This window comes from Mustela nivalis (assembly GCF_964662115.1).
Source record: "Mustela nivalis genome assembly, chromosome: 17".
Lineage (NCBI taxonomy): Eukaryota > Metazoa > Chordata > Mammalia > Carnivora > Mustelidae > Mustela > Mustela nivalis.
In genome coordinates this window covers 41,454,885-41,482,750 of record NC_139036.1, presented here as the reverse complement: position 1 = coordinate 41,482,750, position 27,866 = coordinate 41,454,885, and the positions used below count along the sequence as shown (strand labels likewise).

Below are 27,866 nucleotides of genomic sequence, written 5' to 3'. Positions count from 1 at the left end.
GGGAGACTGCTTCCCTTCCTCTCTCTCTGCCTGTCTCTCTGCCTACTTGTGATCTCTCTCTGTCAAATAAATAAATAAAATCTTAAAAAAAAAAAAAAAAAAGAATGTTTGAGTTGGTGTATTGGCCTGAAAAGATGTCAGTCATCTCTTGAGAAATGAAAAATAGAGTTTTAAAACAATGAATGCAGGATCATCTACTTTTGTAAGAAAATAATTATTCACAAATTACATACATGCTTATTAAAAATCTGGAAGAAAGTACACCAACCTATGAACAGTGGCTGTTTGTGGGTAGTGAAAATGTGAGTGATCTTTATTTTCTGCTGCATGTTTGTATGCATTTTCCAATTTTTCTGGGAAAAAAATGTACTACTTGTACCACTTAAAAATCTTTAAAGTGGGACGCCTGGGTGGCTCAGTTGGTTGGACGACTGCCTTCGGCTCGGGTCATGATCCCGGAGTTCCGGGATCGAGTCCCGCATCGGGCTCCCAGCTCCGTGGGGAGTCTGCTTCTCCCTCTGACCTTCTCCTCGCTCATGCTTTCTCTCACTGTCTCTCTCTCAAATAAATAAATAAAATCTTAAAAAAAAAATCTTTAAAGAAAAACTGTATGTTTAAGTGTTTTTGCAATGAATATGTTCCCTTTTTTTTTTTTTTTTTTAGAGACAGCATGCGTGCCAAGGAGGGATGACAGGGGGAGGGGCAGAGGGAGAGAGAGAATCTTAAGCAGGCTCCACCCCGAGGGTAGAGCCTAATGTGGGACTTGATCTCATGACCCTGAGATCATAACCTGAGCTAAAATCAAGAGTCAGATGTTTAACCAACTGAGCCATCCAGGTACCCCCTGCTTTTTTTTAATTTTAAGGAAAAAATAAAAGAATAGCTAAGTGGCGAGTAATGTGGTAGAAACTATAAGAAACAAAAGAAAGAAGATTGTAGAGAGGTGGGGAAGCTGGTAAATTAGGAGTTGGTAGGTGGGGCAAGAAAAGTATTCAAAAAGAGGCAGGTCTTGAAAGGTAGTAAAATTTGGATGCACGGGGCACCTGTGCAGCTCAGTCCATTAAGCATCTGCCTTCGGCTCAGGTCATGATCCCAGCATCCTGGGATCAAGTCCCTCACCAGGACTCTGCTCAGTGGGGTGTCTGCTTCTCCTCCCTCTGCCTGCTGCTCCCCCACTTGTGCTCTCGTTTTCTGACAAATAAATAAAATCTTTTTTAAAAAAATAAAAATAAAGAAATACTAGTAATCTATCTGACAAAAATGTCTCATGTTATTATTTGCAAATCATTCTGCACTCATTGCAAAAGTTTTATTCTATACTGAACCATCATTTACATGATTCTTTACAAGTAAAATAACTGCTCACAAGAAACTATTCAAAGCACTATATAACTAAGGGCAGCACTGAACTGGGACCCTGGTCGTCAGGGTTTCACTTTATTTCTTTGAAAGGATCTTATATTGAACAACTCTGGGACACCAGGCACTGAAGCTGGCATCTCTGAACATTACGTTTCACTGCAAACTCACCAGATTCTTGAAGCTTTCATTTTACAAATGAAAGAAATGGCAAGAATTAATTTGTGAGCCTTGGCAAGTCATTATTTCAAATAAAGAAAGTATTAAATTTGGAGGATGTCTTAAAACAAGGGGGACCAGTATTTACTAAAGAATTCTAGGGCACCTGGGTGGTTCAGTCGGTTGGGCATCTGCCTTCAGCTCAGGTCATGATCCCGGGGTGCTGGGTTGGAGCCCTTATTGGGCTCCCTGCTCAGTGGGGAGCCTGTTTCTCCCTCACCATCTGCCATTCCCCCTGCTTGTGCTCTCTTGCTTTCACTCTCTCTCCAATAAATAGAATCTTAAAACAAAAAATGAATTCTAACACCTCAAGCAAGAACAGAATTTTATTTATATAAGCGATTAAAACCCTTCAATCCACTAAACACCAGTGTTCTAGAGTTTGCCAATCAGAGAATTAAGATGAGTCTGTTTGATAGGTCTACCTATTTAAAAGGAAATGCATAGATCCATAGAAAGAAAGCATTAAAAAATGCATGTAAAGTAATACTGATGAATAGAAGAAAATCCTGTGAGTTTATGTCTATATATATTCATACACCGCCTCATCAGGCAAGGAATTTGAAGTAGTAATGGTTGTCTTATTTATTACATACCCTTCCCAGCAATAACTCTAGAGTATCAGAGAAGCATCTTTGACCTTAATTTTGGGGGCGCCTGGGTGGCCCATGGGGTTAAGGCTCTGCTTTCGACTCAGGTTATGATCTCAGGGTCCTGGGATTGAGCCCCCAATTGGGCTCTCTGCTCAGCAGGGAGCCTGCTTCCCCTTCTCTCTCTGCCTGCCTTTCTGCCTACTTGTGATCTCTCTCTCTCTCTCTCTGTCAAATAAATAAATAAAATCTTATTTTAAAAATATAAAAAAATTTTTTTGATTTTTTTCAACTTTTAAAAAATTTTTAAAAAAGAACTTAAGTTTGAATCTCAATTTTCAAAACAGAAAAGAAATGTGTCAGCATTAAAAATTATATCAAGAAGAAAGCTAGAAAAAAAAAATAAGGCAGAAGATGGAATACCTTAGTCATCACAAGCTTCTTCAGTGGACACCCGAACAATCCAGATATCCCCAAACAGAAGGTTAGTAAAGCCACCAAAATGAAAAAGATACAACTCACATGACAACTAAAAACACAAGCCTCAAGCAAATTTCGGAGGCCAGAGCTGCTGCTGAATGTTGGTTTTTCTCATTCTTTCCACATAAAGCTCTTTCTACCCAGGCTCTGAAATTTCACCATTGCAATTAGCTTTCTTTCATTTAGCCATTGTCCCTTTCTTTAGACCTTCCTTTAGGCAAATGCCAGCCTTTATGAACATGGAAAGATTACATTTCATACATTTATGAAAGGGAAGAAAAGCCCAGTGGTTTTTTTCTTATCTCTAGCATTTACCATCCTACCATTAATCACTAGTGCTTAGGCTTCCCTGGTTTCCCAGCTCTGGGGAGGGGTGAGACAAGATGACCAACATTCCTTAACGCTGGTGCATTTTTTTTACCTACTTTAAAAGGGTGTGATGAGAATTACTCCCAGCTTAATAATTTAAAGTTTATAAAGCACCTCAACGGCCTTGGAGAGATGGCACTCTCCACAGAAGAATGGTAACACCACTGCTGTGAAAATAAGGCATAGGGGGCCTGGGTGGCTCAGTTGATTAAGCAACTGCCTTTGGATCAGGTCATGATCCCAGAGTCCTGGGATCAAGCCCCACGTTGGGCTCCTTACTCGGCAGGAACCCTGTGTCTCCCTCTTCCTCTTCCTGCTACTCCCCCTGCTTGTGCGTGCTCGCTCTCTCTCTCTCTCTCTCTCTCTGTCAGATAGAAAGAGAGAGAGAGAGAGAGAAGAGAAAGAAGATAGGGCAGGCAAATGTAAAAACTAATTCCTGAAGAGCTACACAGCAAAGGGAATTATCACCTATTTATTTAATAGTGTGTCCCAATCAAAGGCAGTCCGAGGAGAAATTAACAGAAGGCAGAACGCAGGCTAACAAATGATTGATGGTGATTAAAGCACACGCACACAATTTAAAGAGACTGCCAAGATAAAAACTAGTTTTAATAAGCAAAACTCAGCTACCTGAGCATAAAGCGGAAGCCAAGAAAGGTTTTAAAATCATCTACACTTTTTTTTTTAAGTTACTTTTTAGGGGGGCCTCGGTGGCTCAGTCATTAAGCATCTGCTTTCGGCTTGGTTCTGGTGGGGGATCCCAAGGTCCTGGGATTGAGCTCCGCCTGCCAGGCAGCCTACTTCTCCCTCTCCCACTCCCCCTGCTTATGTTACTTCCCTCTCTTGCTCTCTCTTTCTCAAATAAATAAATAAAATCTTTTTTTTAAAAAAGACGCTTTTTAAAAATTGTGGTAAAGTGAACATAACAAAATTTACCATCTTAACATTTGTGTCTGCTCAGTATTGTTAAGTACATTCATCTTGCTCTGCAACCAACCTCCAGAACTCTTTTCATCTTGCAAAACTGAAACTCTATATCCATTAAACAGCTCCTCAGTTCCCCTCCACCCAGCCACTGGCAACTCAGTTCTGTTTACTGTCTCTGAAATTGACAATGCCAGGTACTTCATGTAAGGGGAATCATATAGGAGCGTCTTAACAAAACAAAACAAAACCCAAAAAATGAAAACCAAAACTTTTAAACCAGAGAAACTACTAGCAGAGGCAAACGGAAGTAATGTGAAATGCAAAGGGACAGAAAAACAGGAAGCAGAAAGTGAACTGGGGAAGATTCTAGATTTTGGTTATCTGTAAAATGATCCCAGTCATAACATTAGTTATCGGAAGTGGATACGTATCTTTACTAAATATCTTTTCAACCAAAACAGAAAAAATATGAGCAGAAAGCAGCCAGGGGGAATTCCACATTTTAGTATCGGCAAAATGACTCCAGGCATAACATTGGTTAGCAGAAAGTGGATTCAGATCCCCTTCTCCAGACACCTTTAAAACAAAGATAAAATCAGCATCATCTTACTTAAGATTTGACTCCAAAAAAGGAAGTTGCTATCACCATCTCAGGCTCGAATTTAATCAGAAAGAAAAGCATCTTCGTACCATCATATCAGTGACAATGAACCCCGCTCTAAAGCTGTTTCCAGTCTTTCCAGGATATTCTCTGCTCAAGTAAGCATATTGCCGAGATCTAATAGTACATGCAGAGAAAATGATTATATTTCATTCTTTCTTTTTAACAGTGAAAATTCCTAATCTGATCTCAGAACACAAAGAAAACTTCAATACAAACGTACCCTTAGAAATATGGGGATTGAAATGATCATGGAGAAGGACAATTAAGTAAACCTAAAACTAATGCTGATGCTAGAGCTAATTTCAACTTTAAGAGGATAATAGGAACAAAAGTTAGGAGTTTGTTGGGAAATTTCCATTCTCATTGTATTAAGTATTTTAATTGCATTTGCTAATCTGGGGATGTGTTCTTCAGTTGGGAAATCATGAAGCAAAATGAATAGAATTACACTTTCAGGAAAGAATTCTAAGTCATCGAAACCTCTGAAAGATTAAAACTGTAATTCTGGGGGAAAAAAAAAGTTTTTGTTTTGCTCCACCTCTTTTTTTTTTTTCTTGATAGAGTAAATGCCCTGAGGCTCTGACCTAGCTTCAGAAAAAGAGCCAGTAGAGTGGGTTCCAACTGCAGATTAGCAAAACTGTAATAGGGATTAAGAAGTGACACAGAAAAGGAACACCCTGAAAGTGTGTATATAAGGGCCAAAAAGACAGCTTGCAAATACGGGCTTCAGTGTCACCTCTCCTCTTCCCCGGAACGAGCTAAACATTTGCAGGAGCACCATGTCTTGCTCTTCTCGAGTCTCCTCTTCCAGGGCTGGAAGCAGCGGCATGGTCAGGGTGTCTGCTGGTGGGAGCAGCTTCAGCAGTGGAAGCAGATGCGGTCTGGGGGGTGGCTCTGCCCGGGGCTTCCGAGGAGGAACCGGTAGCTGTGGCCTGAGTGGGGGATCGACCAGTGGCTTTGGAGGTAGCTTTGGGGGAGGTTTTGGTAGCTGCTCAGGAGGGGGTGGTTTGGGAGGAACTGCAAGCTCTGGGGCTGGCTTTGGAGGAGGTTCTGGCTTTGGTGGCGGTTCTGGCTTTGGTGGGGGTTCTGGCTTTGGTGGGGGGTCTGGCTTTGGTGGGGGGTCTGGCTTTGGTGGGGGGTCTGGAATTGGTGGCAGTGCTAGTGGAGGCTTCTACAGCTACGGCGGTGGAATGGGGGGTGGTATGGGAGGGGGTGTTGGCGATGGGGGCCTTTTCTCGGGAGGTGAAAAGCAAACCATGCAGAACCTCAATGACCGCCTGGCCAGTTACCTAGACAAGGTCAGAGCCCTGGAAGAGGCCAATACGGATCTGGAGAACAAAATCAGGGAGTGGTATGAGAAATTTGGGCCTGGATCTGGAGATGGTGGATCTGGAAAAGATTACAGCAAATACTATCCAGTCATTGAAGATCTCCGGAACCAGGTGAGACACTATCCACGACCAAGTTTCTATTATTTCTGTATCTTTTGCTCTTATTCAGACCATATACTGTAATGAAGATTTCAAGTCAAGGAATTATTTAAAGACATATTTGCTTGTTGTACATGTAAAATGGGACTTGGTATGTTTTAACTATGACAGTACTGTATATGACATCCAACCGTACTAATTATCTGTTTGCATCTCAAATTTGAGTGTTTCTACATAAGAGCAAAATTTATATAACGCGAGACAGCTAATTAACAGGTACACACAAGAATGGTGGCAATGAGTCAACACTAGCTTAATCTAATGTTTTCCGATTAATTCTGGCAGGTCGACATATTTTAGTGTCTTGCTATATTTAAATCATCTTTACAGCTACTTTTCTTCTTAGGAAATATGGTGCAAATACTGTGTGAGGAGAATCTGAAATGTTTACCCACCATTGTATGGGAAATACTTTTTTAAAGACTTTTTAGAAGTAAAATTCATTTTTTTGTACTATTTTCTGAAAGAACTTATAGATTAACTGATTCTCCAAAGCAAAAGAAATAAGCAGAGGGCTGTGCTCTATAAAACAATGTTTCATGCCTATTCCAGTAAATGTGTAAACTGTTACCTTTTTGCAGAAAGATGTAGCCCAACAACACCAGATTATCAATAAACATGTCATTACTAAGCACGTTTTCAGAGCAACTTTCCTTTAAATGCCAACGCGAAGGACATCTACCCTCACAGAGGGGCATGCAGACACAGGTAAAAAGTATCCATGATGCATTCACTATTATTGCTTTTTCCAGATCATTACTGCAACTATTGAAAATGCTGGGATCGTTCTGCAGATCGACAATGCCAGATTGGCTGCTGATGACTTCAGAATGAAGTAAGAAAAGAGAAGACTTGCAAATGTTGTGGGAGAAATAAAATGCAATCTGTCTGTTTCACTTATTCTAAATTTAAAGAACTATGTTTTAGGAGATCAAGACCTAAATTTACAAACATTCCAAGAGTAAATTTTTAAAAAGCACCACTCTGCTCCAACAAGGAAACAAAAAGAGAGGCAAATTAAGGATGAAATTTTTGTTCTAAAATATATTAGCCGTCAATAGAATTAATACTCAGTTCACAATTTTCATTCCAGGGGAATCATTCGTAAGAGAAAACTTAGTAGCCTTTTTTTAAATCAAATAGCTCAGGAGGGGGTGCGTGGCTGATTCACTCAGAGGAAAATGGAACTCTTCATCTCGGTCAGAGTCGTGAGTTCAAGCCCTGCGTTAGGCGTAGAGATTACATAAATAAACCGAGAGTTCAGAGGAAAAATCTTTTTCTTCACTATGCTAGAATTGATGGATTTGAAATGCTCTGACCTGTCCTACTGTTATCCTTTCCAGGTACGAGAATGAGCTGTATCTCAGGCAGGCCGTGGAGGCCGACATCAATGGCCTGCGGAAAGTTCTGGATGACCTGACCATGACACGCTCTGACCTGGAGATGCAGATCGAGAGCCTCACCGAGGAGCTGGCCTACCTGAAAAAGAACCACGAGGAGGTAGGAACACATTCCATGTTACTAAAGGACCCTGGCCTAACCCACATCATTCTGTAAAAATAAAATACGTTTTCTCTAAATGGATTTCTGACACCTATGATCGAAGAAACAAGTAGTCATGAGCAAATTATATCTGACTTTAGTGGCAAGTGGGGGCAGCCTGTAGTGTCCCACTTTCGGTTTTTTTGTTGGCTATGCACATTTTAAGAAGTCTTTGCTTTCCTCTTTTTATCACCTTGGTGTTTCTCTTCACGCTAGGAAATGAAGAGCATGCAAGGAAGCTCCGGAGGGGACGTGACCGTGGAAATGAACGCTGCCCCAGGGACTGACTTGACCAAGTTACTGAACGACATGAGGGCGCAGTATGAGGAGCTGGCTGAGCAAAACCGCCGCGAGGCCGAGGAGCAGTTCAACAAACAGGTAGATCATCACTGCTGGATGCCCGAGCCCGCAGTCACATGCAGGCCACCTCCTCCCAGTTCTTCAGCCTGCCCTGACGGCATTTGCTTTTTTCTCTAGAGTGCATCGCTGCAAGCACAAATTTCTACAGATGCCGGGGCAGCCAGTTCGGCCAAGAATGAGATAACAGAACTGAAACGTACTCTGCAAGCTCTGGAAATTGAGCTTCAGTCCCAAATGGCCATGGTGAGTGCAAAGAGGTTTGCAACTTCTCCAACAGGCAGTTAAGCGATCCCGTGTTCTTTCTTTGCCAAGATGTTCCACTTGGCACATAATGAAAGCAGCATTAGGAGAGCTCGTTTGTGGTTATAGAAAGCATAAACATTCCAGTTCAAGATCATAAACTTCTGTAGAAGATTCGGCTTAAAGAAAAACAGTTACGCCAACAAAAAAATAAGGAACCAATCATAGAACACCCTAAGTTGTCACTTGAAGGTGTACTTCTGTTAGCACCTTATAAAAGGGGAGTTTTGCATCACGAGGTTTTGATTTGCTTTTTCTCTTAGAAAAGCTCCCTGGAGGGAACCCTGGCTGACACAGAAGCTGGCTACATGGCTCAGCTGTCAGAAATCCAGATGAAGATCAGCGGCCTGGAGGAGCAGATCTGTCAGATCCGAGGCGAGACCGAATGTCAGAACGCAGAGTACGAGCAACTTCTGAACATCAAGACCCGCCTAGAGATGGAGATTGAGACCTACCGACGCCTGCTCGATGGGGAGGGAGGGTGAGTGAAAGTTATGAACCCACTCGGTGCATTCCTTGGTGTACTTCTGTTATGAAACCAGAAAGGGGTCTGAGGGCTGGACTTGGTTTAAAAAGTCACAGTGGGGCACCTGGGTGGCTCAGTTGGTTAAGCATCTGACTCTTGATCCTAGCTCAGGTCTTGATCTCAGGGTCATGAATTGAAGCCCTGTGTTGGCCTCCATGTCCATCTTAAATAATAATAATGATGATGATAATGATGATGATACAAAGTCACAGAGACTCAGTCCAATCCAAAAATATTTACCTTCATCATGGAGAGCCCCCTGCATGGTGGGTTTCTCCCACCTTTGCAAACTACAAAGGAAAACAATTCTTTTTTCCTCTAGGGGTTGTGGTTCTGGAGGATCTGATCTTAGAAACTCAGGATCCAGAAGTACAGGATCCAGAAACATGGGATCTGGTGACTCGAGATCTGGAAGCTGTTCTGGCCAAGGAAGAGGTAAACACTCCTTAATGTTCATGATCATCTTATAATTTAAAAGTAAAGGCATGCTTCTCTTGTCTTATAAAAAGCATATACTACTGTTTACAAAATCTTAACCCGAGAGAACTTACTTAAAGAATGCATTTGAATGTCTCTTGATCTGGGTTTATGTGATCGTTTCCAGACTGACATTGTGATTCTGTGACTTTCAGATCCAAACAAGACCAGAGTGACTAAGACCATCGTGGAGGAGGTGGTGGATGGCAAAGTCATCTCATCTCAAGTGAGCAATGTGTCTGAGGTGAAAGTGAAATAAGCAATTTCCAGATCAGCAAGAGTGTCTTTCAGAGAAAAATCGAAGGACACAAATGAAGAAATCACATCAATCCTGCCATCTTTCTGGATAACTTCAGGAAGAATTTCCATCCAGAAGTAGATGACCATGTATTTTTTTCGCATCCTCTTTTCTTTTCTTACTAGAACACTCTTGAAAAAGTTGAAATAACAACTTTGCTCTAATTGTTTTCATGCTTCAATAAACTTACTTTTGCAAGTTAACTAAATGCTTCCTGAAATTTTTAAAGAAGTTCAATATTTTACCTAGAAATAAAGCTATCAGTTATGATCTCTCCTCACTATTATGTTACTAATATTAATTCATTATTTATATAAGACCCTCTTCATAAAAATCAAGATTGGAGCTATTTGGTATGTGAGCATTTCTAGCAACATCCCACTGGAACCCAGTGATAACTAAAATTAGACTTCAGCATCCCTAAAAAACGTTGTGAGAAATAAGATGGGATATATAATAAGGTGCCAGATTTCTGAAAACCTTGAAAGCCCCAAAGAGAAAAGATCCCAGATACTTGTACCCTTACAAAATCTAGCCACACCTCTAGCCAAAAAACGGCCACTTAGCCAAACAGATGTCTCCTTTTCCTACTCTTCATTGTTGAAGTTCTTACCCCCGGGTTATCCACATGGCTCCATCTTGTCTTACTTGGGATAATGAAGCCTGTTAAAGTAGGTCAGGAGGTGGTACAGGGTCAGTCCCAGGAAGAACCAGACACAGGACAAAGCTAAGCTGGTTAAGGTCTTTCCCATAAGGAATTTAATAAGACCAGATCCACAAATTAGAGAATCAACCCCACAAGCCAGTCCTCGGGAAAAGAACTTGAAACTTGGCACGAAAAGCCAAATTTAAAATTGCAAAGGATAAACGTGAACATAATTTAGGCAAATCATACCTTCAAATATAAAATCAATAAAAGCTGTACGAGGGTGTCAAACTTCAATAATCAAAAATAATCCAAAAAATGTAGCTTTTCATTTGCTAGGCTTATTGAATAGAAGCTGCAGGGACACTAAGACTTCGACTTAAACAGATAACCAGAGAACAAAGTTAATAGCTAAGCACAAAACCACAACTCAAAAAGAGCAACGTCGTCTTGAGTCAAACATAGGTTTCCCATCAAGCCATTACAGTACATTAAAACTTAGATGTTTTTCCTGTACTGAAAGGTTTAGAAATGTGAACCAGCTGATCTAGGCTAGATCAATGCGGGGAGGACACGAATGGGAACCAGTCGTGTGCAGTCTCCGGCCCCAGGTCACCGTGGCCACATCGGGGAAGCTTCTCTCCGTGGGTCTTCCCAAATGTAGTCTGCTAGTCCTGTACCACCTGGTACCTATGTTGATGGCTAGTGTTATCCTCATGTCAAAGCAACAATACTCAGCTACTCTGAAAACCATCGTCCTGTGTTTCCTTGGCATGCACTAAGATGCTGCGTTTGTACTAAATGATCGTTTGTAGAAAAGGCCAGAACATACTGAGATGCAGTAGGGTCTGTTTCAAGCATTTCCATTTTTAAACCTGAAATTACTGAACCATTAGGATCATGAAATTTACTCAGAGTACTGAATAAAATGTTCAGGATAGGGTATTCACACATTATGACCTACTCTAAAACCACTTCAAAACCACATGACGTAAAACAGCATATGTTTTATTCTGGAACTCTAAAGTTAATAATCTATCAACTTGAGAGTGGACTTACTCATGATGAGAAGGAGAGCCAGTGCCTACTAGCACAAGAATTTTCATCTGTTGACTTTTGATCCAGACATTCGTGTGGTTGTTCTTGTCATTCTGACCTCAAGGGCCAATGGGCAAGAATGGACATGGTAGGGCGCCTGGGTGGCTCAGTGGGTTAAGCCGCTGCCTTCGGCTCAGGTCATGATCTCAGGGTCCTGGGATCAAGTCCCGCATCAGGCTCTCTGCTCAGCAGGGAGCCTGCTTCCTCCTCTCTCTCTCTCTCTGCCTGCCTCTCTGCCTACTTGTGATCTCTCTGTCAAATAAATAAATAAAAAATCTTTAAAAAAAAAAAAAAAAAAGAATGGACATGGTATCCATCCTCACAAAGATCAGAAGCAAGAAAGAAGGTTTGTAGTAGGCAGAGAAGAGGAAACAGCCAGAAGATTTGAAAGTCTATGGAAAGGAGCCTAAACTTGCTTAATGACTTCATGGAATTAGATGCTGTTCAAAAGACCTATAAAAGAAGACAAAGTGATGAATATAAATCACCCAGAACATAGCTCGTAGGTAATATTTTCCAAATAACCTCCTCAATTAACAAAATGCTACCGCATATAATGCACTTTTAAAAATTATCAGTGGCTCAAATGGGACACTTGGAAAATATTGGTCAAGCCCTTTTAAAAACAATTTACTCCTTTGTAGTATCAATGGCAATATGAAATGATAAAGTGGAAAGGAGCAAACGCTGAGATAACACTTCAACCAATTGTTTTTATATTTGCATTTAAAGCCATTTAAATAAAGAGGACAAGCCCAGAATGTATCACTAATCTGTCACATGCAAAGTACATTGGTTCCTGGGGAGTGGGCCTGAGCAGGGGGCGGGGGTTGGGGGACGGGGGTTGTTTATTTCATTAACCAAATCACAATAAACATGAAAGCATACAGGAGGAGCTCATTAAAACTGCAATAAGACTGCCTCACCCGGCTCCAGCTTGCTTCTTACCGACACCGACACCGCAGAGCTGGGGAGTGTTTCAAAACATGACAACCTCTGCCGATTCATTCTAACACCCTAACCTTAGAAACATGCCCTGCATCTAGCTTTACTCACTGCTTGCAGCTAGCTGTAAAATAAATGACTTCAAATGACTTTTGTATTAGTTTGCCTAAGACCAAGAAGTCAGATTTTAAGTCTCCGTGATGGTTTTTATGCAAACAATGGCTTTGTGTCACCGTTTCAAGACAAGGTCACTGTGCTTTCCCCACTGAGTGTTCCACACCCAAAAGTTTCCAGGAAGTTTCAATATCACTGCTGGTGATATCTATCACAATAATAACAACATAAAAATCATAATTTCTTTCAAACTTTTATATTTAAGATTTTATTTTTAAGTAATCTCTGCACCCAATGTGGGACTCCAACTTACAACCTGAGATCAAGAGTCATGTGCTCTACTGACCAAGCCAGCCAGGCGCCCCTGCAGTTTTATTTATTTATTTTTTGCTTTTTTTTTTTTTAAACTTTATTATTTTATTTTAATTCAATTAATTAACATACATTGCATCATTAGTTTCAGAGATAGAGTTCAGTGGTTCATTAGTTGTATATAACACCCAGCGCTCATTACCTCATGTGCCCTCCTTAATGCCCATCACCTAGTTACCCCATCCCCTCAGACCCTCCCCTCCAGCAAACCTCAGTTTGTTTCCTATGGTTAAGAGTCTCTTATGGTTTGTCTCCCTCTCTGATTTCATCTTGTTTTGTTTTTTCCTCCCTTCCCCTATGCTCCTTAAATTTGACATATGAGTGAGATCATATGATAGTCTTTCTCTGACTGACTTATTTCACTTAACATAATATCCTCTACTTCCATCCATGTTGTTGCAAAGCAAAAATTCATATTTTTTGATGACTGAATAATATTCCATTATGTATATACCACATCTTCTTTATTCATTCATCTTCCTGTAGATACCTGGGCAATTTCCACACTTTGGCTATCGTGGACAATGCTGCTATAAGCATTTGTGTGCACATGCCCCTTTGGATCACTACATTTGTATCTTTGGGGTAAATAGCCAGTAGTGCAATTGCTGGGTGGCAGGGTAGCTCTATTTTCAACTTTTTGAGGAACCTCCGTACTGTTTTCCAGAGTGGCTGCACCAGCTTGCATTTCCACCAACATTCTAAGACAGTTCCCCTTTCTCTGCATCCTCTATTGTTTCCTGACATTACTTTTAGCCATTCTGACCAGTGGTACCTCTTCCCTTAGTGGTTTTGATTTGCATTTCCCTGATACTGAGCAATGTTGAGCATTTTTCATGCATCTGTTGGCCATTTGGATGTCTTCTTTGCAGAAATGTCCGTTGCCCATTTCTTGATTGATTATTTGTTCTTTGGGTGCTGAATTTGATAAATTCTTTCTAGATTTTGGAGACTAGCCCTTTATCTGATAAAACATTTGCAAATATCTTCTCCCAATCTGTAGGTTGTCTTTTGGTTTTGTTGACTATTTCCTTTGCTGTGCAAAAGCTTTTTATCTTGATGAAGTCCCAATAGCTCATTTATGCCTTTGTTTCCATTGTCTTTGGAGATGTGTCTAGCCAGAAGTTGTTGCCGCCAAGATCAAAGAGGTCGCTGCCTATGTTCTCTTCTAGGATTCTGATGGATTCCTGTCTCACACTTAGGTCTTTCACTCATTTTGAGTTTATTTTTGTGTATGGTATAAGAAAATGGTCCAATTTCATTCTTCTGCATGTGGCTGTCCACCTCACAGAGTTTTAAAAAGTTGACTGGTGGGGTGCCTGGGTGGTGTGGTCAGTTGGGCACGCAATTTTTGCTTTTGGCTAGAGTCGTATTCTCAGGGTCGTGAGATTGAGCCCTCCCCCTTGGCTCCATGCTCACTGTGGAGTCTGCTTGTGATTCTCTTTTCTTCTCCCTCTGCTCCTCCCACTTGTGCTCTCTCTCTCTCTCTAAAATAAATAAATCTTTAAAAAATAATAATAATTACAAACTTTTACATTTGACTTTTATTCCAATATCCCACCCAGAATATAAATTCTTCCAGAAAAGTTATTCTAGGCCTCCAGTCTCTGGTTGAAGGTGCCCAGAACTCGCAAAGTTCGTGACTTGGGAAGGCAGATCATTCAATTTAAGAATAGGTGTAAAGTTAGAAGTGGTTTCCTTACACAGAGCCAGAGATCTGTCTCCCTGTGTAACTTGAGGCAATTTGATCCTGGTTCAAGACTTTGGAGTTATTTTTAAATGGCCATGTGTCTTTTCTTTTCTAAACAAAAGTCCCAATTTCTTGACACTGTTTCCATATTCCTCATTAACTAGACCACACACATTGGCTATTAAGGACATATTTGGAATTAATTAGTCCTTTTAAACTATGGCACCCAGAACTAAATACAAAGATCAAGAGTCGTGGAAGAATGACCCCTGGGCTTGTGTAAATCTTTTGATATGGTCTAACTTCAGCAGCCAAGGCATGTTCACAATTGTTGAGCTAGACCTTTTACAGAGAAACTTTATCCTTTCTTTTATTCCCCCTTTCTTTTTTAACTCATGGAACTTCCTTTTATTCTTCTACTTGCTTCACAAACTTTTACCAGTTGGGGGTCATCATTTTACCCTGGAAGTTTTTTAAAATATATTTTTGATTCTCTTATTCAACATATTCATTTTGTTTGTATCACTTAGAAAAAAAAAACACAAGGAAATTGGAAAACGCAAGCCATATCACAACAAAGATCCCTCCTGCCAATCACAAATATCAGCTTAACATCAGTGTTTCCTAAATAAGCCATCTGAATATTTTATTCTGTGTTAAATTGTTTCAGTGTTAACAAAAGTGTTAATAAATGTTTACTTGGTGAGTAGGGTGTTTGAAGACATAGGAACAGGCTCAGAGCTCCCTTAAGTAAATGAAGCAAGAAGCAAAGGCATACAGGGAAAGAACATCAAGTGACACCAAATTTATTTACCAAAAAATATTGTATTTCTAGTGTGACAGCTTTAGTTAAAGATGATAGATAGATAGATAGATAGATAGATAGATAGTAGATTTATTTCACTACCTCTGACAATACACATAATGAAGAAGAATGTATTTTGTAATATGGAAATCAGGGAAGAGGGATTTCCCTTTATAAAAAGGCATCTGGAGAGAGGAAATAGGGTATGTTATGCTTGTCATCTCCAAGTTTACGTAATCTGCTGTAATTCAAAATCTGCATATGTTGGATTTACCTGCAGAAGAAATAAGGGGCAGCCACAGCAGAGGTTTACAAGGACCTGGAAAAACTTAAAAGCTTGCTGTTTAATAGTAAATCAAAACGTCATAGCATAGCAGTTCCTCCTTTTCTCTAACTTTCTCAGAGGTCTTACACTTTCATTAAATAAGAATCTATGGTTAGGTATTATTAATCACTTCAAAAGCCCAAGGTAGGATTTAAGGAAAATGTTTAACTTAAAATTTTATTTTCTTACAACTGGCAAAAGCAAGAAAAAAATAAAAGAAGATGATTAAAAGGAATCTGACCTATTTTTTCTTCCTATATTCTATTCTTAAAACAATATACGTAGGGTAAGGACTTACCGCTGTTACTTCACCAGAAATCCCTAAAATTGGTTTCAGATACCTTCATCCGAAAAGACGGTATATTTATCATCTAATTCCAAAGGAAAATAGTTTTTTAAGCACAGGCATCAAAAATGCATGAGGACAGAAATCAATAAGTGAAAATACAAGTAGGCTGATAGCCTGCAAACGCTATCTGCTTCACTTCTCCAGCGTGAGGTGTTTTCAGTGCTTTCAAATAAATAAGATGCTCTATGGAGTTTCACAAGCAATTAACAAAACATTGACTTAGTATTACAGATGTCATTGAAAATCCTTCAGGTGATGGTATCAGAGAGGAAACACCCACTTTATCAGCTAGAATAGGAGATACCAACTGATAACTCCCTAACACTCTCCTGGAGGTTGGGCTTTGCAGGGTTGAAACCCTTCCACCCTGTCACATTTTGCCCCAAAATCTAGTCTATGGCAATTAGATTCTGATCATAGGAAAGGAAAAATCCTGGGGGTCTGGAGGGAGATAGGGGGTGGCTCCTCAGGCTTCTCCTTTTCGCACCAGCTTTGGGGGTGCCAGGAAGGGAGGAGGGGAGAGGAGGTCACTCTGTGATAATGAGAAGGATGCGACGTGACCATCTCATGGTCCGCAGGAACAAGAGGGCGCCATGGAGCCCGCAAGCCATTCACTTGAATCCAGCATCCGTTCCTGATTAAAACGCTTCAAAGTATAGGGATAGAGGGAACATTCCTGAACCTTATCAAATCTATCTATGAAAGACCCACAGCAAATATCATCCTCAATGGGAAAAAGCTTGCAGCCTTCCCGTTGAGATCAGGAACAAGACAAGGATGCCCACTTTCACCACTCTTGTTCAACATAGTATTAGAAGTCCTAGCAACAGCAATCAGACAACAAAGAGAAATAAAAGGTATCCAAATTGGCAATGAAGAAGTCAAACTCTCTCTCTTCACAGATGACATGATTCTTTATATGGAAAACCCAAAAGACTCCACCCCCAAACTACTAGAACTCATACAGCAATTCAGCAACGTGGCAGGATACAAAGTCAATGTGCAGAAATCGTGGCTTTCTTATACACTAACAATGAAAATACAGAAAAGGAAATTAGAGAATCGATTCCATTTTCTATAGCACCAAGAACCATAAGATACCTGGGAATAAACCTAACCAAAGAGGTAAAGGATCTGTACTCGAGGAATTATAAAACACTCATGAAAGAAATTGAGGAAGACACAAAAAGATGAATATAAAATCAAAGCAGGGTGTAAGAAATTTGGACCTGGGGCAATGGTCAAGAAGTAAAACAGGACTAAAGAAGTATCACCCGATAACTGAGGAACTTAAAAACAAGGTAAGAAATTTTGCTGCTGCTGAACAACAGAATAGGAAAAGTGACAAAATATGAAAAGATGGGAGACCGTCTGACACTGTTACCCATTCTTTCCTCGATTTAACCAGATTAAGGAGTTTAATAAGCAACAGAATATCCTTCTTAGCTATGTTCAGTTGTTGTTGTTGTTGTTGTTTTTCTAACTTGCTTACTTTTCTATAGGTTATGTTCTGGAAGGAATTACAGAAATGTTTCGAAAATACTTAAAATTAAACTAAGTAAATTGCCTGCAGTTGTTGTATCCTCAAAAGAAGAGATAAATGCTAGAAAGATACAGTTAGAGAACTATTTGATGTATTTGTTCTTAAAGAACACGTACTTATAAAATTTCTGTGAAGACCCCAACACAGGCTTTGTTAAATACCAGTGTGCATGAGGTGCCTGGGTGGCTCAAGTCATGATCTCAGGATCATGGGATCAAGCCCCACATCGGGCTCCCTGCTCAGCAGGAAGCCTACTTCTCCCTCTCTCACTCCCCATCCTTGTGTTCCCGCTCTCTGTCAAGTAAGTAAATAAAATCTTAAAAAAAAAAAAAAGTGAACCATCTTCCTTCTTAAAAAACAACAACAACAGTGTGCAGAACTTCAGAATGTGAGTGCGACGAACAGCTTTTTTGTGTCCTGTTGTCCATATATCAAATGCAACCATGAGCAACACCAGACTTGACAGTGTAAAATGAGTCCCTGAACGCTTCAGACAGAAGTAAGGTGTGGTTACCTTCAAGAGCACAATGGCTGTGAAGAGAAGCAGTAGGGGACACTAGGCTTATTTTTTTCCTGGAATTACAAGTGACAAAAGGAGTATTGTTCTTCTTAGAAATAAATGAAATCCTAAAGATGGAAAAATATTTTAGCTGAATACACCAGAGAAGGCCATTATCTACAAAAATGTCATGGTGGTTCTATATTCAAAGAATCATCACCTAGTTTGCAAGTAAGAGCTTTTATGAATTGGGTTTTTAAGATTTTATTTATTTATTTGACAAACAAAGATCACAAGTAGGCAGAGAGGATGGCAAGGGGTGTGGGGAAGCAGGCTCCCCGCTGAGCAGGGAGCCCAGTGCGATTCGGGACTTGATCCAGGACCCTGAAATCATGACCTGAGCCAAAGGCAGAGGCTTTAACCCACTGAGCCACCCAGGTGCCCCAAATTGGGTATGTTTTAAGTGAGGCTCCTAAAAAGTACCATTTATTATGTGTTTCTGAAGATTCTTTAATGCCCTTCTTTACATGTGTGTACAAGGCCCTCGTGAACAAGAGGGAAATAAAATGTGGCAACTGTGTGCTAAGAAATAAAAATGCTAGAGAGTTTTTCCTCAAAGAAAAAGATTTTAGCATTTCATTAGTGATGCCATGGTACCCCCCCCCCCCATGTGAAAGGTGAATAGCAAATTACATTTTTTAAAAATGATAAACTGAAGCTTAGTGTTTCTGGAACAGTCCTTTAAAAGACTATTCAGAATAGAGTATTAACACAAACCTAATAACCACTTAGAGAAATTGAAACTTTTTTCAGGTTTGAGTCTGAACCGGCCCTATGCCAGAATGTGGAGGCCAACAGCTACGGCCTGAGCAGAATCTAGGATGACCTCACTTCTTCCAACATGGATCTGGAAATGCAGATTGAAACCTGGTGGAGAAGTTGGCTGATTTCATGAAGAACCATGAAGATGTGTTTGTCCAGAGGCTGAAATGTAACTTGCCTCTTCCTTATTTCCTGTTCTCCATTCCAATCTAATGATGGGGCTAAGTCTTTTTTTGTTTGTTAGTTTGTCAGAATGAGAGAGAGCATAAGCAGAGGGAGCAGTAGGCAGATGGAGAAGCAGGTTCCAAGCTGAGCATGGAGCCGGATGCTATCTATACTCAATCTCAGGACCCTGGGATCATGACTTGAGCTGAAGACACATGCCCAACCCACGGAGCCACCCAGGAGTCCCGAGGGTAAGGAAAATTCTAATAAATGAAGTGAATTCTAGTGCCATCATGGTTGAATCCCTTGATGGGTTGTTTCCTATTCCAGAAATGGAAGGCCTGCCAGAAACCACAGGCTCTGACAGGCATGTGGAGATGGTCGTCATACCTCGAGCTAACCTAACTGAGCTCCGCCATGACGTGAGAACTCCCCGTGAAGCCCTAACTGAACAGAATCACCGGGATGCTAAAATTAGGTTCAACACAAGGTAAACTAGAAACACAGTCAAGGTCAGAAAATTAGGACGACTTCTCTTCCATGATAAATGGCTCTGTTTTATAATGGCATTTCAGAGCAGGCTGCTATTTCAGCAGATCGCATTCCATTCTGCTAAGATTCAGATGAATGGGCTGAAGTGGACTATTCAGGCCATGGAGCTAGAACCGCAGTCTGCCTGAGCTCCAGTATGTAACAGTCTCCTCCGGGGTGAATATGTCAAAAAACCAATTTGTCCTCACAGGTAATTTCATGATGTCACCTCAACAATAGGTTTCCAAAATACTGCATTCCCTAACAAAATTTATTTTTAAAAGCTCCTGAAATTTTAAGATCTTCGGCTTCTTAGGTACTAACTCAGACAGGAGAGTGTTCATTGATTATACAAAAAATATCTAGAAGCAAAATTAACTGCACATATCCACCCCTATTTTGAAAATACTCCAGCCTCTGAATCAGTTAAGACACCGCAAATGTCAACATGAGCTCACTGTTAGAGAAACACTGGACAGGCTCATTTCCAGAATGAGATCACTTGTTTCTATCTCCAGGTAGGTGGTAAGGCAGGACTCCTGTCTGAAAGCTTAAGAGAATTAATCTAGGTAAAATGTCTTCATGAAGATCCAACGACGATTTCCTTCAAGATCAAGGCATATATATGTTGTGTTTTAATTAAGAAGATTTTACACATTTACACTTGAATAACAATGTTTTCCATTTTAAAAAATCAATTTTCAGGGCACTTGGGTGGCTCAGTTGGTTAAACAACTACCTTTGGCTCAGGTCATGATCCTGGAGTCCTGGGATCAAGTCCTACATTGCGCTTCCAGCTCCACAGGGAGTGTGCTTCTCCTTCTGACCTTCTCCCCTCTCATGCTCTCTCTCTCTCTCTCTCTCACTCTATTTCTCTCAAATAAATAAATAAAATATTTTTTTTAAATTTTATTTATTTATTTGACAGACAGAGATCACAAGTAGGCAGAGAGGCAGGCATAGAGAGAGGAAGGGAAGCAGGGTCCCCACAGAGAGCCTGATGCGGGGCTCGATCCCAGCATCCCGAGATCATGACCCAAGCTGAAGGAAGAGGTCTTAACCCACTGAGCCACCCAGATGCCCCAATAAATAAAATATTTTTAAAAAATCAATTTTCAGGGGTACCTGGGTGGCTCAGTCAGTTAAGTGTCTGCCTTTGGGTCAGGTCATGATCCCAGGGTCCTGGGATGGAGCTCCATGTCAGGCTCCCTGCTCAGAAGTGAGTCTGTTTCTTCTCTTCCCCCTGCCCCTCTGCCCGCTTGTGCACTCTCTCTCTCTTTCTCCCTCAAATAAATAAACAGAATTTTTTTTAAATACACACACATATACATAAATTTTCACTTGTACTCCCAAAAGACAAGATTATTTGTGACAGCATTTATCAAGTATCTGATGTTTCAGAAGCTGTAAGAGAGGAAACAGGATAGCGGTGGCATTTCTGTCTTCTGGGAAGCACACTTTAACCACAGGGAAGATTTTATTAAAGTAATAATGCATTATCTAGTTGCTATATTTTGCATCAACCTGGGAGACCTGAGCCCCAGTCCTAGATTGTCTCAGAACTCAGACTGTGAGCTTAGATAAGTCACTCTTCTAAATGCATCTATCCCTAGACCTCATTTTTCCTTTATCTATAAAACAGGGGAGTTGGTAATCCATAAGGTACTTTCCAATTCTAAAATCTATAAATCTAGGATTTATAAAATTTTAAAACAATAAAAAAAATGAAGGTGGTGAAATGAATTGTTATAGTGAACTAAAGTTAGGTCAGATTCACCCTAATTCAAGGGATTTGCTGACAATTCTGTAATACACAACATCCAATGTCAGGTTCTAAGGTAGGGTGTATCAACCTTGACATTCTGGACATTTGAGATTGGATAATTTGGAGGGAGGGGGTGGCTGCCTGTACAACTTTATCAGTTATAGTTTATAACTATATCATCTATAGGTTTTATCCACTAGATTCCAGTAGCATCCCCCATCATCCTTTGTGACAACCAAAACATCTCCAAATGTTGCCACGTACCCAGAAGAGGAGCAAAGACATTCTTCTGAGAATCAATGCTCTCATACGCAATCAGCATTTTCATACTCCACAAAAGCAAGTGCTCACCACAGTTTGAAATGCTTGGCTTGGTACAAAACACAGAAGATGAAATGCTCTCCTTTCCTCAAATCTGAAAACTTCACCCCCTTGGGGTCCCTGGGTAGCACAGTCGGTTAAGCATCTAACTCTTGGTTTCCACTCAGGTCATGATCGCAGGGTCTTGAGAACGAGCCCCTTGTTAGGCTCTGATCTCAGCAAGGAGTTCGCTGAGGTTTCACTCCCCCTCTTTCTCCGCCCCTCCTTGGATGCATGCCGTCTCTCTCTCTCAAATAAATAAATAAATCTTAAAAAAAAAAAATTCACCCCCTTAAATATGGTATCCAAGTGGAAAAGTTATCTCTGTTTCACTTGAAAGAGGAAGGGCTAGAATAGAGGAGAAAAAATGGCTCTGCATTGTGTCTTCTTTCTTACAACATGAATAGAAACACTTTCTGATATTCATCTGCCTGAATAACTATTTGTTTCATCTTTTGTCTGGGAAAAACCTCAAATTTCACAGTATCCTCAGAAAACATGCATGGAAGCCAGGCTGACGGAATCTGACGCCGACTAGCAGGCTCAGCTTTCACAGACCCACATGTGGATACTGACCCTGCAGATCCAGGTCCTCAAGTTCACAGGGAGGTAGAGAGCCAGAGTGCAGGCTGCCAGCAGGACATCAAGATGTGCCTAGAGAATGAAAGGGAGACCCACCACCACCTGCTCCAGGGACAGGGCTGGTAGGTGAGAAGCTGTGAGTTTGGTGAAGAAGAGGAGAAGGTGGGGCTGGGGGCTAGTATAGGAATCTGGTGGCTCCTATTGACATTCTTAAGTAAAAGCAACAGTATTATACCACAAGGGCTGAACAAACTTCCATAAGGCCCATCTTGTACCATTTTTTTTTTAAGATTTTATTTATTTCACACACAGAGAGAGAAATCACAAGTAGGCAGAGGGGCAGGCAGACAGAGAGGGGGAAGCAGGCTCTCCGCTGAGCAGAGAGTCCAATGCGGGACTCGATCCCAGGACCCCGAGATCATGACCTGAGCTGAAGGCAGAGGCTTAACCCACTGAGTCACCCAGGTGCCCGACCATTTTTAATACCCCCCCTCGCCAGCTCTATAAAGGTGGTGACCAAGGCCTTGATTTACACACCAACTCCCCTCCCCCACTTTCATGCATTGCCATCCCAGACGAGATCGGGCGCATTCAGGGTGGTATGGCCGTAGACCATGCATTGCCATCCCATACAGGACACTCCAGAAATGTTTACTCAACTGAATTCAAGTTTAGGGCAGCACTGTGCTTCTACTGTCCCTGCTCAGGAAACAAGCACATTATATCCAACATACGGTAGGCTTAAGAGTCATTCGGAGCCACGTAATTCAAAAACAGAATGAATAAAAACACAAAAGGTTAAAAGTCAATGTCTTCAACTCAGTCTTTAAAAACATTCCTGGGTATTACAATTTTTATGACTATCTCAAACAATCAATGTAGAGTATAAGAGATTCTATTTTTCTTTTCAGTCGTGAGTTTGAAACTGGATAAGAAAGGGGAAATAAAATCAAGGGTAAGTTCAATGAGAAAGATTTTCCGTTATCCTATTTCATTTTCTTTGGAGGAACAGTATATTCCAGGGCCAAGAGAATTGAGTTTTCATATGAATTTATCATTTATATTAAGCATTTACAGGCATCTGAAACCAAGGGTCTGACTTATGGAATAGTTTCAACTGAGATATTTATCAAAATAGTGCTGTAATTTTTTTCTTGGAAATGTACACCTATATAAATGATAATAAATGTCCTAGAAGCTTTTACTACATCATATTCAAATGCTTTCCTTTCAACATTGTTCAACTCAAAATGTGGGGAGATATTTTATTTTATTTTATTTTATCTTAATTTTTGAGAGAGAGCGAGCATGCAGGTATGGGGGCAGAGCGTGAGGGAAACAGAGAATCTTAAGCATGTTCCACACCCAGTGCAGATCCTGACATGACCCTGAGGTCATGACTGGAGCCAAAATCAAGAGACAAGACACTTAACTGACTGCGCCACCCAGACACCCATGGGGGGACATGTTAATGTACATTTACTTTAAAAGGCCGAAGGATATAAAGAAAGAAAGGAGACAGATTAAATAGATAAAGATACTTCATGGAAGACAAAATGTTATGAAACAAGGTTTAAGCTCATAGGTGAGTTGAAGACCATTTTTCAAACTGCAGATTTTGACCTGTTAGTAGATCTTTAAAAATATTAGGTCCCTGATGGCTAGTGATGATGAACATTTTTTCATGTGTCTGATAGCCATTTGTATGTCTTTATTGGAGAAGTGTCTGTCCATATCTTCTGCCCATTTTTTGATATGATTGTCTGTTTTGTGTGTGTTGAGTTTGAGAAGCTCATTATAGATCCTGGATATCAACCTTTTGTCTGTACTGTCATTTGCAAATATCTTCTCCCATTCCGTGGGTTGCCTCTTTCTTTTGTTGACTGTTTCCTTTGCTGTGCAGAAGCTTTTGATTTTGATGAAGTCCCAAAAGTTCATCTTCACTTTTGTTTCCTTTGCCTTTGGAGACATATCTTGAAAGAAGTTGCTGTGGCTGATATTGAAGAGATTACTGCCTATGTTCTCCTCTAGGATTCTGATGGATTCCTGTCTTACATCATCACTAGCTATCAGGGAGATTCAAATTAAAACTACATTGAGATATCACCTTACACCAGTTAGAATGGCCAAAATTAGCAAGACAGGAAACAACATGTGTTGGAGAGGATGTGGAGAAAGGGGAACCGTCTTCCACTGTTGGTGGGAATGCAAGTTGGTGCAGCCTCTTTGGAGAACAGTGTGGAGATTCCTCAAGAAATTAAAAATAGAGCTTCCCTATGATTCTGCCATTGCACTCCTGGGTATTTACCCCAAAGATACAGATGTAGTGAAAAGAAGGGCCATCTGTACCCCAATGTTTATAGCAGCAATGGCGATGGTCGCCAAACTGTGGAAAGAACCAAGATGCCCTTCAATGGGTGAATGGATAAGGAAGATGTGGTCCATATACACTATGAAGTATTCTGCCTCCATCAGAAAGGATGAATACCCAACTTTTGTAGCAACATGGACGGGACTGGAAGAGATTATGCTGAGTGAGATAAGTCAAGTAGAGAGAGTCAATTATCATATGGTTTTACTTATTTGTGGAGCATAACAAAAAGCATGGAGGACATGGGGAGTTAGAGAGGAGAAGGGGGTTGAGGTAAATTGGAAGGGGAGGTGAATCATGAGAGACTATGGACTCTGAAAAACAATCTGAGGGGTTTGAAGTGGCAGGGGGTTGGGAGGTCGGGGTACCAGGTGGTGGGTATTATAGAGGGCACGGATTGCATGGAGCACTGGGTGTGGTGAAAAAATAATGATACTGTTATGCTGAAAATAAATAAATTTTTTTTAATTAAAAAAATATATTAGGTCCCAGTCAGCATTTTTAAATGGAATGAAACAAAACAGTAAAGTCCATGTTAGCTATGAATGATAAATATTATTTTACAGAAGTTTTGTTTTAATTATATACATGTGCATGTGTGTGAGTTGGTGTTGTGTACTGATGTTACAGTATAAAATGCATTTCTTTTGTGGGTTGCCAAAATAAAGTTGGAAAGCTACCCTTTTGTTTTTGTTTTGGGATTTTGAGGGGTTTTTTTGCAACCTGTCTCTACCTCTATCTGTTCATCTTCCATACTGCTGCTAGAACCATCTCCTAAATTTGGATCACATCATTCAGGCACTGTTCCAAGCATTTCATACATGTCAACCAATTCAGTTCTCACTGTGGCCCTATGAGGTAGACTATTAGTATCCCCATTTTACAGATGAGGGAACTAAGACACAGAGTAAGTTAAGTAAGTGGGCCAAGGCAGTCAGTAGGTTACCTTTCCAAGTTTCTGGCACAGGTCCCTCTGTAGATGAATCGACAGTCTAGAAAGAAAAAAGAATATATGTAAATATACAAATAATAAAGCACTAACCGTAATTCTGCTGGACTTTATATCAAAACCACTCCAAATCAGTGAAACTTTAAAAAGTAAAGATTGAGGGGCACCTGGGTGGTTCAGTTGGTTAAGCGTCTGACTTCAGCTCAGGTCACGATATCAGGGTCACAGGACCAAGCCCCTTATAGGGTTCCATGCTCAGTGAGGACTGTGCTTGTCCCTCTCCTTCTACCCTTCCCTGCTTGTGCTCTCGCCCTCTCTCAAAAAAATAAATAAAATCTTTTTTAAAAAAGTAAAGATCGGGGCGCCTGGGTGGCTCAGTGGGTTAAGCCGCTGCCTTCGGCTCAGGTCATGATCTCAGGGTCCTGGGATCGAGTCCCGCATCGGGCTCTCTGCTCAGCAGGGAGCCTGCTTCCTTCTCTCTCTCTCTCTGCCTGCCTCTCAGTGTACTTGTAATTTCTCTCTGTCAAATAAATAAATAAAATCTTTAAAAAAAAAAAAAAAGTAAAGATCGAAATCAATGAGATTTACATGCTTATCTTTCTATTCAGTAAGTAATCAGTGCCCAATAAAAGAGCTATCTCACTTTTGATTGAAGTGGAATGCTTTATCAGTTTCCTTCAAATCCATCAACATAAAATTGATGTTTCATTTTCCATTATTTTTTTCACAGAACCAACAAAAATATTCCAGTACAATTGTTGAAGAATTTGTTGATGGCTATCATTGTCTCATCACAAATAAAAGATGTTCACCAAAGACCAGCTTAAGAAGCATCACACAAATCAGCAACAAGAAGTAAGACAAATCAAAGACCATTTAATCTTGGTCGTGAATGTAGGATAAACCATGCAATGTTTAGAAAGTCAGACTGAAAGAGATGTGAAGACCATGATACATTCACACAATATTGATCTTTTAACAACAGGAACAAGAAATGTCACCAAGATATTTAGAGACCTTTTTTGGCTTATATACAAGAAAGTCATATGAACAGATTCACTTGATTTTGAAGTTTTTTAAATCTTTGTGAATTTAACAAAAACGAGTACACCTCCAATTCAGGAGGTCTAATGTTGAGGTTTTCAGTTCTGGTCTGAAGCAGTCAACTTGGGCCAAGTGCCTGGCTAAACACTCAAGATACTAAACAAGTATGCCCATCTAGAAGCTAACATCTAGCTGGAATGTAAGAGATACCCATGAGAAAGTTCAATGACATCAGAATATCACATAGCACCAAAATTAGTAGTACAGATAATAAGTGCCAAGGGAATTCATAGATGAGAGTTCAATAAGGGCCAGAGAGGCCAAGAAAAGGCTCACAAAGCTCTAAAGTTAACAATAATATGACAACAGTCCATACTCATCAGTGAGCAAAAATTAAAAAGACAATATCAAGTGTTGACAAGGATGTGAAGCCACTAGAATATCCTGCAACTGGAACTCAATGTCTACTACTGATGGGAGTATAAATCAGCGCAAACACTTTGGAAAACAGTTGTTATTATCTACTACAGTTGAAGAAGATACACTATGAACCAAAAATGCCTTTCATTCATGCATTCATTCATTCATTCACCAAAGTGAACCCTAAAAGATTAACAGTTAGGATTTCTCAAAGAGAGCTGAAAATGTTTCCCTAATTCTCAAACAATGCTGATTTCAATGACCATCCCTTCCAAGGTATGACTCACTAGTTTTTCTGGCTACTTGGAGGAGTTTCAAAGGTAATGATTTTTGAGGGTAACTGAGCTTGTCATACCTGCATGTCAACCTATCACCAAATTTAATTTCATTTCAGGAGTCAGCAATGATAAATGTACTGAGCCACTGGTGAGATGAGATACTTGGGGGGAAAAAAAAGCAATTAAGAAGGAGTTGAAGCTTAATGGATTAGTATAATGAATTTTTCCTAAGGCAACAGTGTGAAAATATTCATAAAAGGTGTGGCAGAATGTGGAATCACTGAAGGGCAACTATTCTGGCCCTACCAACAGTTTTGTTTTTCATATGGACTGGACTAAATTTCAGAAAGTTCATTAATTTCCAAATGTAATTGTTTAAGATTTAAGCCAAAAGACATCTTAAAATGTATTAAACTTTAATTTTTTTTTTAACTGAATAGACCAGTGGCATAAGAAGCCAAAGAAAAACAAACGTCAAATTGAGGGGCCAAAAAATGAAAAGAAACAAAAAATGTTCACTAATTTCAGAACACTTTGTACCACCAAGGAGTACAGTATTGCAGAAGACTACAGTCTTGAGGAAGTCAGCAAC

General features: G+C 40.3%; 1 protein-coding gene across 1 annotated transcript; it reads left to right on the top strand.

Annotated features, from left to right (window-relative positions):
* Positions 1-5,270: 5,270 nt before the first annotated feature.
* On the top strand, positions 5,271-9,804 carry KRT24 (keratin 24). The gene is made up of 8 exons (XM_082706046.1): positions 5,271-6,050; positions 6,851-6,933; positions 7,442-7,598; positions 7,857-8,018; positions 8,118-8,243; positions 8,564-8,781; positions 9,149-9,261; positions 9,459-9,804. Exons 1-8 carry the CDS (start codon positions 5,388-5,390, stop codon positions 9,560-9,562), a joined length of 1,626 nt encoding a protein of 541 aa, XP_082562172.1. The 5' UTR covers positions 5,271-5,387; the 3' UTR covers positions 9,563-9,804.
* Positions 9,805-27,866: the final 18,062 nt, after the last annotated feature.

Bases quoted from the DNA above. Each gene is read 5' to 3' on its own strand.
- KRT24 (XM_082706046.1), top strand. From the start codon at position 5,388: ATGTCTTGCTCTTCTCGAGTCTCCTCTTCCAGGGCTGGAAGCAGCGGC. The intron at 8,244-8,563 runs GTGAGTGCAAAG...TTTTTCTCTTAG, and splicing joins TTCAGTCCCAAATGGCCATG to AAAAGCTCCCTGGAGGGAAC. The intron at 8,782-9,148 runs GTGAGTGAAAGT...TTTTTCCTCTAG, and splicing joins CTGCTCGATGGGGAGGGAGG to GGGTTGTGGTTCTGGAGGAT.